This window comes from Hemicordylus capensis, chromosome 3 (genome assembly GCF_027244095.1).
Source record: "Hemicordylus capensis ecotype Gifberg chromosome 3, rHemCap1.1.pri, whole genome shotgun sequence".
Classification (NCBI taxonomy): Eukaryota; Metazoa; Chordata; class Lepidosauria; order Squamata; family Cordylidae; genus Hemicordylus; species Hemicordylus capensis.
In genome coordinates, this window is record NC_069659.1 from 6,148,980 (window position 1) to 6,163,499 (window position 14,520).

General features: G+C 49.5%; 1 protein-coding gene across 1 annotated transcript in view; it reads right to left on the reverse strand.

Annotated features, from left to right (window-relative positions):
• ARHGEF17 (Rho guanine nucleotide exchange factor 17) overlaps positions 1 to 14,520 on the reverse strand; it is a 243,572-nt gene that overhangs the window by 25,169 nt on the left and 203,883 nt on the right. The window contains exons 7-12 of the mRNA XM_053308302.1: positions 13,014 to 13,064; positions 7,153 to 7,262; positions 6,178 to 6,263; positions 5,638 to 5,756; positions 2,316 to 2,529; positions 973 to 1,046 (exon numbers count right to left, since the gene is read on the reverse strand). Of these exons, the coding sequence (XP_053164277.1) occupies positions 973 to 1,046; positions 2,316 to 2,529; positions 5,638 to 5,756; positions 6,178 to 6,263; positions 7,153 to 7,262; positions 13,014 to 13,064 (654 nt within the window). The remainder of the gene's footprint in view (positions 1 to 972; positions 1,047 to 2,315; positions 2,530 to 5,637; positions 5,757 to 6,177; positions 6,264 to 7,152; positions 7,263 to 13,013; positions 13,065 to 14,520) is intronic.

The window sequence follows — 14,520 nt, forward strand, 5'->3', positions numbered from 1 at the left end:
TCAAAGATCTTGAAGTGGTAATGGAAGGGCCATCAAGGAAGAGGTAAGAGAAGTCCAGGTTGTGGGCACTGCCCTATGGCAAGCCCTTTCTCCACCCACAGAAGGGGCCTCCCCAGCTGATTGCATAGGGTGGGCAGGGCCATATGGGAGGAGGTGGTCCTTAGGAACACAGGAAGTTGTCTTCTACTGAGTCAGACCATTGGTCCATCTTGCTCAGTATTGTCTACACAGACTGGCAGCGGCTTCTCCAAAGTTCCGGGCAGGCATTCCTCCAGCCTCAAAGGCAGGATGCCTCTGAGTACCAGTTGCACGGAGCCACAGCAGGAGAGAGGAAAGGCCCGCAGCTCTTGCCAGTGGGCTTCTCAGAGGCATCTGGTGGGCCACTGTGCAAAACAGGATGCTGGACTAGACGGGCTTCCTTGGACCTGATCCAGCGGGGCTGTTCCTATGTCCTTATCTCTCTCAGCCGTACCTGGAGATGCCCGGGAGTGAGCCTGGGATGTTCTGCATGCAAGCAGGCAGATGCTCTTCCACTGAGCATTGGCCCCATGCCGAGGGGAACAGCTCACAGTGCTCACATGTAGTCTCCCACTCAAATGCAAACCAGGGCAGCCCCTGCTTAGCAAAGGGGACAATTCATGCTTGCTACCACAGACCAGCTCTCCTCCCAAGGAGAGTCCTTAAGGGAATCCACAGTCCTTAAGGGAACCTGGTCCCAAGCATTCTGAAGGGTTGGTTCGGACATCACGACCAATCCTGTTGGGTTTCTAACCACAGTCGGAAGCAGAATTCTCCCAACTCCTGTGCGGGTGGAGAGGGAGAGGCCTGTGCTCTCCAGGCTTGGAGCTGCTGAGTGAAACCAACATGTAACCCCGGTACTGCGTGACGTCTGAACTGGCCCAGTGTTTACGGAAACAGGGGAAGGAAACAAAGCTGACCATATGGCTCTGACCTGCAAAAGCCTGCACATACCTGCATCCCGCTCCTTGTTTTCATAATGGGAATTGCCTTCAGGAACTCAGGATCCAAGCAATTTTTGTTGGAAGCTGGGGGAAAAAGAAGAAGGATAATCTAATTTGACCAGTGCAGTTCTGCAGGTGAACAATAGTCAGCAGCAATTTTGTGCACGTATAGGTGTGAGAATGAGGGAGGGAGGGAGGGAGGGAGAGGGGGGCATTTCCAGTTACAGCCCTATTCTGAGCCACGTTTAAAGGTCTACTTCTCACAAACAACAAAGGAAGAGATAAATCCGTGGGGGGGGAGCACCCCATGAAGTGGCTACAGAGTTGTGTGCTGCCTTGATTGGATGGGGGCAGGAAGGAGGCCACGTGTGCCGAAGGAAGGAGGCAAGCGAGGAAGTGGCAGGAATTAAAGGGCCAGAGGCCCAGCCTTAGCTGGTCTCGCAGGATGCTGGGACTCCACTGAGCAGGATCCCGGTCCCTCGCAAGAGCTGACCAAGATCCAGGGGCTATTAAAACTGGCCAGAGGTGAGAGCCAGGGAAGATGCAGAGGACGAGGAACCCCAATTATGGAGCAAGATGGCCCTGAAAAAAGGCCAGGACTGACCAGGAGGTCCAGGGGAAACACAGGGACATAGCTGCCCTATACTGAGTCAGATCATTGGTCCCTCGAGCTCAGTATGGTCTACATGGGTTGGCAGCAGCTCTCCAAGGTTTCAGGCAGGAGTCTCTTCCAGGAGATGCCAGGGACTGAATCTGGAACCTTCTGCATGCAAGCAGATGCTCCACCCTGAGCTACAGCCCCATCCCGTAAGAGGAGTATCTTACAGTGCTCACATGTAGTCACCCATCCAAATGCAAACCAGGGCATACCCAGCTTAGCAAAGGGGGAAATTCATGCTTTGCTACCGCAAGAGCAGCTTAAACAATCGAGGCGATGGGGACAGGAAGACAAAAGAACCTTTCTGTTCCCATCTCTCTCCCCGCCCCTATTCTAAGGCCATCAACAAGGGGAGCAAGAGTTGGCCAGAGAGGATGGAGAGCTAAGATTTGGACTGTACCACACTTCAGACTACATGTGGTGGCTTGAGTGACAAAATATCCCTCCCTACAAAAGAAATTCCGTGCTCATAGAAAGGTAGCATGTCAGGGAGAAGGGCCGTAGACTGGTCTTTCCTTTGGCATGCTAATTTTCTCTGTGCAGGGAATTCTTTTTTGGCAGGGAAGAACATTCAGTCATGGAAGCAACTCATTTGTCTCTTGTGGGAGGAAGAAGTGGTGGTGGGGGGCACTGGGCTCATCTCACCAATCTGCGTCTTGTTAGCTGCTGCGGGATTATCTATTCCCATGAGTTACCTAGTTTCTTCTTCGTGTCCTCAAAGGCTTGCTCAAAGCTGTGGCGGGCGTCAGGGTTGGGGAACTCGAAGATGTAGGACTCTGTGCCATCGGCCTTGGTGGCCGTGAGCTCCATCTTGTTGGGCGGGAAGGACATGCTGAAGGAGAGCGACTGCTTCTCGGCCAGCTCGCGGTGGATGGAGGCCATCAGGTCTTTGATGACGTCATCCAGGCTCTGAGGATACAGGGACACAGACATGAGCGTTAGTAGAGAGGACGCCCCAGACATTAGGGATCATGGGTGTTTGCTGAAGCAACAGGGAAGTCCTTGAAGCCTCAAGTTTCTCAAAGCAAGAGCCGAGCCAGAAAAAATAATGGGAGATCTGGGACTGGATCCATGAGCGTTGCCTTATTGAGGTTGGCCTTGTATGATGGAAATCTCTGGAAGGACCACCACTGTGGCAAGAGGAGACCCCCAGCTCCACCCAGCTAGTCCATCTCTGTCCCTCAGCAGGCTACCACTGCAGGTCTAGACCCTGACGGGGCTAGTGTCACTATTCAGCGCTGCATGGGAAAGGAATGCTGCTGCTGTTATGGCTTCTACTTTAACTGCAGATGGTTATCGAGGAACTGTAAGGAGACAATGAAGATAATTGGGATCAAGCGGGGAAAAGGACTATACCTCTTACTGCTCCCTGTGCAACCTGAGAAGCTGCATTCTCTTTAGCAGAGACTTTGGACTGGTAGGGAGTTGGTTGGGGATCCAGGTATGGCTTGAGTGCTGAGACTGCTTCCCTCTTTGCGGTCTGTGAGGGGCAGTGTGAAGTCTTCGACTTTGGTTGAAGCTTTGCACAAGCCTGCTAACTAGCCCACAGGCTCTCAGATTTGGATCCCCAGGAGCTGTTGGATTACAGCCCCCAAGAGAGAACCCAAGATAAATAATGCATACTGGGGTCTCTGAAATCAAGCAAATAGGATAACCATGGAAAACCACACAGATCACACTAAATCACACTGGGGCTATTCCCATGAGCAGCAAAAATCGGGCTAGGAGAGCCTAGCCTGATTTTTGCTGCTTGTGTAAACCACCGGGCTCAGGGGCGAGCCCAGTGGCTTACACGCGGCTAGCCTGCTAAAGTAGCCCGCCCCTTAAATTGGGTTTGTGGAGCGAGCGTGCCACAAACCTGGTTTTTCTAATCATGAGTTGCTGCGGCGTGGCTCCGCACCGCAGCAACTCATGAGTAGACCCCCGACCGGGAGGCTTAAAAGCAGCCTCCTGACTTGGGGGTCTCTCCAGTATGCCCTGCGCACTCACGCAGGGCATACTGGAGCTTCCGGGGCCCGCGTGGCCCCTGATCCTCCCAGGCCCTGCTGGCTCTGTAATGGAGCCGGCAGTCGTGTGGGCGGCCAATCCGGCCGCCCAGGGCTACTGCCCTGCTCGTCTGTGGGGAGAGTGGGCTTAGCCCACTCTCCCCGCAAACCCTATGGAGGCCGGTCTCCTTGATCGTGAGACCCGCCTCACTAAATGTATTGCATTGGAGAAACAGTGAAATGCATTGAGGTTCTCAGTGAGAAGAGCTCCTCCGAAGTCTGCGGCGAGAGTGGGCTTGCCCGACCTCCCTGCGGACAATCGCTCACCTTTTGCTGGGCGGGCGGATCATCCGCCCAGATGAGCGGCGGCTCTCCTGCGGTCCACGAGTGTGCGGTGCATTACTGGGATCTCCCCTCCCCACCCCTTGCGTGTGCCTGCCATGGCTGCAAGCAGCCGCAGCAGATGCACAATCCATTAAATGAGGGCAAGGGAGTGCTTGCTCCCTTAACTTCATTTAATCAGGAGGCTACATAGGCAGGTTTGCTGCTGTGTTGCCACCGGGATCGGGCGCAACCCCAGTCGTTCACACGAGCGAGCAAAACTGGCCTAAGGGAGCCCAGCCCAGTTTTGCTCACTCGTGCGAATAGCCTCATTGTGTGGAGAGAGCAACGTAGTCTGTTTCAAACACGTCCTGAAATCCACAACGTTGACCCGGTGACCTCTGTTCGATCTTAGTCTTTGTCAAGTGGAGAACAGTCTTAGAGAAGTTCCATAAACCTATAGTGACATTCCAAAAAGGTAAAAAGCTTTTTATCTAATTAGAATGTCACTATAAGTTGGTTCTCTTAGTAAATTTTCTAGAAGTCACAGAGGTGGATGTACACATTACTAGGTTCTGAAGCATTTAGACCAGTGTTGTCAAGTTTATGGAACTTTCCTAAGACTGTCCTCCACTTGACAAAGACTATGATAGAAACGCAATGCAAGACATTTAGCTTCATCTATGTGGTTTCCAGTTGTTATATTTTGTTCTCTCTTGAGGTTGAGAGGTTCTTTGATTCTTTATTATATAACTTTTTAACACTTTTAACACTTTTTATTATATGGTTTGTGCATAATATGGTGGGGATCATAATGTTTGTCATTATAGCTAGGAATGATGGGAGCTTTAGTCCACCTGGGGACCCAGAGGAGAGCTGGTCTTGTGGTAGCAAGCATGACTTGTCCCCTTAAGCTAAGCAGGGTCCTCCCCAGTTGCATATGAAAGGGAGACTAGAAGTGTGAGCACTGGAAGATTTTCCCCTCAGGGGATGGAGCCACTTTCGGAAGAGCAGAAGGTTTCAAGTTCCCTCCCTGGCTTCTACAAGATGGGGCTGGGAGAGATTCCTGCCTGCAACCTTAGAGAGCCCTCTGCCAGTCTGTGAAGACAATACTGAGCTAGATGGACCCATGGTCTGACTCAGTATATGGCAGCTTCCTATAGGAACACATAGGCAGCTTCCATAGGAACACATGTCTTCACAGATTGGCAGCGGCCTCTTCAAGGTTGCAGGCAGGAATCTCTCTCAGCCCTGTCTTGGAGATGCTGCCAGGGAGGGAACTTGGAACTTAGATGCTCTTCCCAGAGTGGCTCCATCCCCTGCTGAGGAGAATCTCTTCTAGTGCTCACACTTCTAGTCTCCCATTCAAGTGCAACCAGGGCAGACCCTGTTTAGCTAAGGGGACACGTCATGCTTGCTACCATAAGACCAGCTCTCCTCTCTTGAGCTGCAGGCTTCCGGTTCATGTTATATAGTTAGATGATCCAGCTTCTCCCTCCTTCTGCTAATTATAGGAATAAAGGGGCATAAGTAGCTGCCATACTGAGTCAGATCACTGGTCCATCTAGCTCAGTATTGTCAACATTGACTGGCAGTGGCTCTCCAAGCTTTCAGAGAGAAGTCTTTCCCAGCCTACCTGGAGATGCTGCTAGGGATTGAGCCTTGGACGTTCTGCATGCAAAGCAGATGCTCTACCACTGAGCTATCTCACCTGGTGGGGAAAGCTGAGGGTCTCGGAAAGTTTGCTGACTTGGCCGAGGGTGCTGAGGTCTTCATCCAAGCGGCAGATGGATTTCTGGATGCTCTCACGGTTGGTGGACTGGGAGGCTCCTGTGGCCAGACAGAAATAGCACAGAGAGAGCACACAACAGTGGATAAGGAATGGGAGCCATAGGGAGGTAGAGCTGAACTAGCAACATCTTACGACATTTTACATGCTTCATCTTTAATAAAAATTGCGGGTTTGAAAATGATGCCTAAGACAGAACAGTTACGTGGAATGAACCAACAAAAATAAAAACAAAAACACCTCAATGGGCTAATGCACATTTCTAGTTCTAGCATATCCATGATGCAGATGGGAACCTCTTGAGGGCTAATTTGGACCCCTGATGGGAAGCTGTCAAGCCTGATTTAGACAAAGACCAGGTTTAAGTGGGCTTGAGGTACCATGCAAAACTGTCTGATTCTTCGTGTTATGGCCGCTTCACTCCTGGTTGGAGATTGTGAGCTGGCCAGGGCCATGACAAACCTTTCACAATGTCCACATCCTCCAGGGGCATCTTCCAGAGCAGTTTATACTTGCTGGCTGTGTCAATCACGCTGGCTGCTGTGTAACTAGAAAGAAGGAAAAGAGAAGAGCTAGTCTTGTGGTAGCAAGCATGACGTCCACTTTGCAAAACAGGGTCCACCCTGGTTGTATATGAATGGGAGACTTGATGTGTGAGCACTCTTAGATATTACTCTCAGGGGATGGAGCCGCTCTGGGAAGAGCAAAAGGTCCCAAGTTCCCTCCCTGGCAGCATCTCCAAGATAGGGCTGAGAGAGATTCCTGCCTGCAACCTTGGAGAAGCCGCTGCCAGTCTGTGTAGACAACACTGAGCTAGATGGACCAATGCTCTGACTCAGTATATGGCAGCTGCCTGTGTTCCTAAAAGCATGTACACTAAAAACGGAGGCATTCTATATTGCAATAATGAACATAACCACTAAGTGGCATCATTGGCATATGGCAGAGGGGACAAGTATATTATTCTCTCCCCCCCCCCCCCAATTTTCCTTCCTTCTGTGTTTTCTTCATTCCTTTTTCTTCTTGTCATATTAGACGGCTGGCCTCTGGGCAAGGCCTGTCCTGCGCTTTTACCTTTATAAAGTGCCTTTACTTCTGAGGTGCTTTATTAGACTTCCTTGGCGAGATGGCGTATGCTTTGCTGCATTTATGGTGAGTGCTATTCTCCACCAGGAGTTGGCAGCCTTTCAGAAGTGGTGTGCTCAGCCTTCATTTATTTACTCTAATTTACGGTTTCACATGCCAGTAATACATGACATTTAGCTCCATACCTTGCCCCCATGAGGCATTGCCCTCCTTTCCCCTGCCCCCCTGCCCTGGTAGCTGAGTGCCATTAAGTGGACTACCAGTGCAAGTGCCACTCAAAATAACTCCACGTGCCGCCTTGAGCCATCCTTCCTGCATAACTCTCAGTGGGTTTTGAGATCATTCACTTACAGACTCATGGAACTTCGCCGCAGAGACCCTGACTTGCGTTTCAGGGTGGTGCAAACCAGCAGGTCCGTGAAGAGGAAAAGAGAGCGGTCCTTCTTCCCACCCATGGCCTTCTGCAATGGGATACAAAAGGGGTCAGCTGATATCTGTCCATTCATGCCTATTGAGTAAAGCAGATGCAAGCTTCTAAACTGGACAAAGCACAATTTTTTGATCAGGTGGATTTGGCATTCAGTTCTTACCCGCAGAGAATAAAGTTCCTCACGAGTTCAAGTGTTTAGTTACTAAGGTTAAGAACAAAATAACTATATGTTGTTATCTTATGTTCTTATTAAAAGGGGCATAGACAGATTCATGGAGGACAGGTCTATCAATGGGTACTCGTCTGGATGGCTTTAGGCCACCACCAGCCTCAGAGGCATGATGCCTCTCAATACCAGCTGCAGGGGAGCAACAGCAGGAGAGAGGCCATGCACAGACCTCTTGCCTGTGAGCTTCCCAGAGGCATCTGGTGGGCCACTGTCTGAAACAGGACGCTGGACTAGATAGGCCTTGGGCCTGATCCAGCTGGGCTGCTCTTATGTTCTTATCTGCTGATGAAGTAGGCTGTAGGTCACAAAAGCTTATGCTACAATACTTATGCTTGTCTTTAAGGTGCCACGAGACCTTTTGTTGTTTTTGCTGCAACGGATTTTACAAGGCTGCTCTTCTGGAAACGATTATCTCTGACAGATGGCAAAGGAGAGGAATGCCAGTGGGGAAAGATGACATCAGAACTGGCCATGAAAAAGTAGCATAATAAACCTTGGTCCTACTGCAAACCTTAGCACAGCCTAAATGTTACAATCTAACACAGGCCATATGCATCCATGGGTGGATGCCTAAGGTAGGAATCAGGGCCCGGAAATGCATTAAGGACATTAAAAATCAACTGAGATAACTTTACAGCTTAATGAACAAGAAGGCTGTTCACACGAGCAGCCCCACCCAGGCGAGCAGAGCCCTACCTGGGAAGGGCGGCTCGTGTGGAGCGCTGGGATTGGGCCCGATCCTGGCACTGCCCTACTGGGTAGCCCAGGTTTTTTACCCTGGGCTAAAAGTGAGGCAAGTGGGCATGGGTGCGTCCTCCTATCCAGTGGCGGCTGATGAGGGCAGCACTGGTATGTGTGTGTGCGAGAGAGAAAGAGGTTCCTTTAAAAAGTTATTACCAGCACCTGTAAGCCACCATGAGCAGCAGACCCTGCCCGGCATTCTGCGTGGTGGCTGCCATAGCTCTGGCACTCACCTGGCCTCTGTCCATGTGCAAAGATCAGGTGAGTGCTGGAGCTGCCGCGGCGGCGGCACAGGATGTCGGGCAGGGTGCCACTGCTTGCAGTGGCTTGCCATACTGTTGGCAATCACTTTGTAAAGGTACCTCTCACTATACCCCCCCTACCAGCGCCATTCTCACTGGCATTGTGGGCTTCCTTTTCCTCCCCCCAGCCTCTCTGTTCCTGCAATGCTTGCTGCAGTGGAGTTTGCATGGGGGAAAGGCACCGTGAGCAATCCTGCCTTCCCCTCCCAGCCCTGGGAAATAAGGCTGTGTGCACGACCTCAAGATCTGCTATTCAGCATCAGCACCATAAGCCAGGGACGGGATGGAGGTGCTGAAAGCCTAAAACGCTCTCTGTGGGTTCCCTTAAAGGCCAGCAGCTGGAAGATGGGCTGCAGTTTTCCCACATTAGGCCTCCTTTGCACCGTGTAGCCTTCTACTTTGCTCATAAGATAACAGGCCTGTTCACACAAGCATTTGCATCTCGGTTTAATGTGGGCTACCAACAGTAGCGTGATCGTGTGAACCCATGCCCAGGCGGGGATCTTGGCAGGGGTTCACACAATCACTTCAAGGATTCAAACGACAGTGTGAACAAGCCTGATATCTGGTTCAGTTGACCAGTGTTCAACACAGGAGGGAAGACTGTAGGAAGTTATTTGTAGATTGTCCTGTCTCTTCCACAGCTAGAACAATAGAATGTGAGTTGGAAGCGACCTTAGCGGTTGCCTCCAATGAACGAGAGCCCAGCATTGCATGAGGCAGACTATTCCACTATTCTTCCTGACTAGCCTAAATCCGCTTCCTTGCATTTCCCAGCCCTTCCTATAGATGCCAGGGACCTTCTGTATGCAGACAAGATGTTCCTCCACTGAGCCATAGTCCTTCCTTCTGGACCCCCTTGCCACTCAGTTTCCCAGCTGCCTTGTTCCTCCAGCACCCTTACCTCTGTCCTCTGCTTTCTGCTAGCAGCAATGCACGTCATCTTCCACCCCAAAGGCCCTCAGAAAAGGTTTTCTGCTGGCCAAACTGACGCTTCACTACCTGCACAGAAGCTGTGCTATTTGCCAACATTCTGTCGCTGACCCTTTCCTCCGTGTGTGTGCTGGTGAACCTTCCGGACATCATGGCAACTCAGGCCCAAACTACAATCTTCCCCTCCCACTGGGTGGGAAGAGAGCTGGTCTTGTGGTAGCAAGCATGACTGGTCCCCTTAGCTAAGCAGGGTCTGCCCTGGTTGCATATGAATGGGAGACTTGATGTGTGAGCACTATAAGATATTCCCCTCAGGGGATGGAGCTGCTCTGGGAAAAGCAGAAGGTTTTAAGTTCCCTCCCTGGTAGCACCTCCAAGAGAGACTGAGAGAGACTCCTGCCTGCAACCTTGGCGAAGCTGCTGCCAGTCTGTGAAGACAATACTGAGCGAGATGGACCTATGGTCTGACTCAGTATATGTCAGCTTCCTATGTTCCTATGTTCCACTTGCCAGTTTGATTGGAAAACAGGAGATGTGTGTAGCCTCCCCGCCGCCACCACCACCACCACCACCACCTCTCTCTCTCTCTCTCTCTCACACACACACACACCCCATACTGCTCTGAGCAAACTGGCAGTATTTCAATGGGTAAAAATGGGGGGAGATTCAATCACGGACTCCACTGTAATGCAGAGTTTGGCCCTTAGCCATTGAGGGGTGGTGGTGGTGGTATGCAAGCAAATGCCTCTCCATTTGTTAGCCTATTGTATAAGGTAATAAACCTGACAAGCAACCACCGGGGATTTAAAAATAAATTAAGCACACTTAACTGAGCTGAAATCCATGCTATTGGTAAGGAGAGGGCTTCCTGAGCTGTTGCACGCTTAAACACTGATATTCTGTTAATGGTTTTCAAATCTGGCTTCTGATAAAGAGTGGGGCTTGTGTGTCTTTTACCACTATCTATAGCAACACCGAATGAAAGTCTATTTTGTCTGACATTCCATCACTTTCCATTTTCATGTTTGGGGCATTTAATAAAGCCGTCTTAACCTTGTGGCTGTCTTAACCTTGTGTTACTGATTTTTTGCTACTGGCATGCATCTATCTATCTATCTATCTATCTATCTATCTATCTATCTATCTATCTATCTATCTATCTATCTATCTCCCCTGTAATTTAGCCATAAAGCAACTAAGGGAGAGAGATATTGGAGAGGTTGCCATATTCCGGCTTTTCAAATCCGGGTGCCTAATTTGCATATTATGTCAATTGGCTGGCAAATAATTTTTGAGCAGAATTGGGACTGCACATTTTGCTCCATAACTCCGCTTCTACAAGGGCTAGAGCTTAGCTTAAAAAAAAATAAAATAAATGAAAGCTGAAATCCGGGGCGAATCTGGGTGGGTTAAGCAATCTGGGTGAGATGCTTGAAATCCGGGTGAAACCCGGAATTCCGGGGGGCCTGGCCACTCTAGAGAGGGAGCACTTGTGGGGTGGCAGCTGTGGGGAGGAGGGGGAGAGAGAAAGGCAGATAGAGTTTGCTGTTCGCAGCCAATCTAAAATCCAGCATGAGCTGGAAGAGCAAGCCGAGGGCTTTTGTGTGAAAGAGGGCCTATTTATTTGGATTCCCTGCTCACCAGTTGCCGTGGCAACGCCTGGTGGCACACGGAAGGTGGATTGTTATCGCCGGGAGCAGCACCGGGAGGAGGCAGATTGTTTGCCCCAACGCACCTCCATGTCAAAATCTCCCTGCACATGCCAGGGAAGAGAGCCTGTTGCCTGTCCAGACACTACACACCACTAGGAGCTTTTTCTGTCATTTGATGGATGTGTATGAACACAGGGACAGATCTGTACACATGTACAGTTATTCATACCGAGCCTATAGTGGCCATGGCCCCTGGAATTCCAGGTTTCACCCGGATTTTAAGCATCTCACCCAGATTGCTTTGCCCACCCAGATTCACCTGGATCTCAGCTTTCCTTAAAAGCAAAAATAAAAAGCTAAGCTCTAGCCCTTGTAGAAGCGGAGTTATGGAGCAAAATGTGCAGTCCCAATTCTGCTCAAAAATTATTTACAAGCCAATTGACATAATATGCAAATTAGGCACCTGGATTTCGAAAGCCAGAATATGGCAACCCTAACCTAGCCAGACATTTTACGAAAGAGGCTGTAATTGTGCAAAGCATCTTAAGCAGGGCTGGAAGGCCTGGCCTAGCCCGTCATGCCAGATAGTGCACTGTTCACGGTTAGAGCCGTGTTCATCTGAACACTGTAGCCGTGATGGTGGGCACGCTCCTGTAACCATGAGCGGCGTGCTGCCTGGGATGACTGACTTCTGGCCCTGCTTTAGACACTTTATGCTATTATGGCTTCTTTCCTAAAACGTCTGAATAGGGATATATTCTGTTAGGGAGAACACGGAGGGCTGGTCTTGTGGTAGCAAGCATGACTTGTCCCCTTAGCTAAGCAGGGTCTGCCCTAGTTGCATATGAATGGGAGACTTGATGTGTGAGCACTGCAAGATATTCCCTTGGGGGATGGAGCCGCGCTGGGAAGAGCAGAAGGTCCCAAGTTCCCTCCCTGGCTTCTCCAAGATAGGTTTGAGAGAGATTCCTGCCTGCAACCTTGGAGAAGCCATTGCCAGTCTGTGAAGACAATGATAGACCAATGGTCTGACTCAGTATATGGCAGCTTCCTATGTTCCTATGTTGAATGCTGGTACAGCAATCAGAAATGCTTGATTAACAAGCAGAAAGTTGCTGGTTCAAATCCCCACTGGTACTATATCGGGCAGCAGCGATATAGGAAGATGCTGAAAGGCATCATCTCATACTGCATGGGAGGTGGCAATGGTAAACCCCTCCTGTATTCTACCAAAAAAGAACACCACAGGGCTCTGTGGGTGCCAGGAATCGAAATCGACTTGATGGCACACTTTACCTTTACAGCAACCCACTTCCTATCTGTACCATGCACTTGAAGGGCCTATACCCAGGCTAACTGTTAAAGTGAACGCAGATAGTCATTCATACGAACATATGTATGAGTGTACAGACACCTGCACATTTGACCAACATAATAGCCCGATTCAGACATTATGCTGTACAAGGGTACAGATGTCTGTACAATAGTACACGAATGCATGATACAGACAGGAAATGCACGACTGTACCTGCGTTCAATATAACATCGGAATGACTGCACCTGTGTAGAGATCTGTACCAGTGTACACCGTATACTCATTGTACAAGTGTTGAACATATGAATGGGCCTAATGTCTGAATAGGGCTAGTGGAAGAGTCACATCTGTGCCAGACCTTAGTTTTTATCCTGAGAGACAAATCTAGGCTAGCTGTGGGTGCAAGCCAGAAGGGGAACTGCTCTTTTAAGTTTCTTTTTATCATATTTGGCAAGGGATGAGGATGCTGGTACCTCTATTTGAAATGTGCACTGGTGTGTCCTTTCATCTCTGTCCAGGGGCCATATTTAATATAGGACCAAAATGTGAGTTGCTTAATCTACCAATCAGTTTAACAGAGGTTTGCTGTCGTGGAACAAATCAATCTTACCACTTCTATCACCATCTCTTGGCGCAAGAACTTCCGCAGCGGGGCCTGAAGCTGAAGGAGCAAGAAATCAAGACAATTAGAAATGTCATCAAATGCTTGCATGGGACTTAAATACTATTCTCTAAGTTTCCACAATGTGGCTGGGCAAATGTGGCCTCCATGTACTTCTTCACCCAATGATTTTGAGGCTCTTGCCATTCAAGCAATGAAAACTCACCTTGGCAAGTTATTCAGATCATTGCTTCCTAGAGTTTTTACTGTAGGAGGCCATCTGTGGAATGCATTCCCATGCATTCCTCTATTTCTTTTCTAACCCATCCAACCCCTCAGGCTTAGAAAATGTAAGAACCTGCCTTGAGCAGAGGAAGAGATGAGACAGTGGACCGGGTCTCACGATCAGTGAGACCCGGTTGGGGGCGGTGAGTGGGAAGAGCGGGCTAAGCCTGCTCTCCCCGCTCACGAGCGGGGAGGGAACCCGATTGCCAGCTCCGAGATGGAGCCGGCGGGGGCTGGGGAGCTTGGGGGCCGCATGCCCCCCAGAAGCCCTAGTATGCCCTGCGCGAGCGCACAGGGCATACTGGGGAGACCCCCGGAGCTGGGTGGCAGCTTTTCGCCTCCCCTTTGAGGGTCTACTCGTGAGTAGGCGCGGCACTACTCACGAGAATTAAAACCAGGTTTTAAGGCAGGGGTTCTCGAGCGGGTTACCCACTCTAGAACCACCGGGCTCGGCTCGGCTGAATAGCCCCAGTGAGTCCCTCTCCATCACTGTGGCTGGGACCAACCTCTGTTCAGGTTCCTCCCCATCCAAAATGCCTCCAGCAGTGGGCATTATTATGCTATGGACATTTGGGCACTTTCATTCTGTTTACCTTTCCTCTTCTTTCTCCATTCCTTTTTCCTTTCTAAGACAGCAGATCTTGTTATAAAATGTAAACCGCTTTGAGTGTTTTTGCAGAAAGGCTGTATATAAATGTATATTAAATTGTTTGTTAATGTGTGTGTGTGTATGTGTGTGTGTACATATAAAAACCTTCTCCCTATATCTGTCTATAGATATAGAGAAAGCTAGATATAGATATAGATAAATAGATACAGAGAAAGCAACCAGTGATATATATTCTTTAAATTACAGGTTATTGTAAAATTATTGGGTAAATATTGTTTTGTGTGTGTGTGTGTGTGTGTGTGTGTGTGTAATGATAGATGCACTTTAAAAGAAAGTGTATATTTTATTGCTATTGTGCTCTCTCGCTATCACATACATAGAGAGAGAGAGAGAGAAAAGTGAGCATGTGCCAATTTTTGACTTCCATCTCTTGGTCACACAGTACTTCCAGTGTAGTGCACCATTTAATCCTCTAGAGGGCACACAAACAAACTGGAGCTCATTGCACATGACCAAGTCTCATTGCACATGGCCAAAGCAAAGCCTCCATCTCCTATTTCATCTGGCTTCACCTCCACTCAAAAGCAGTCCAAATGCCACTTCCCACATTAACAGGCACGA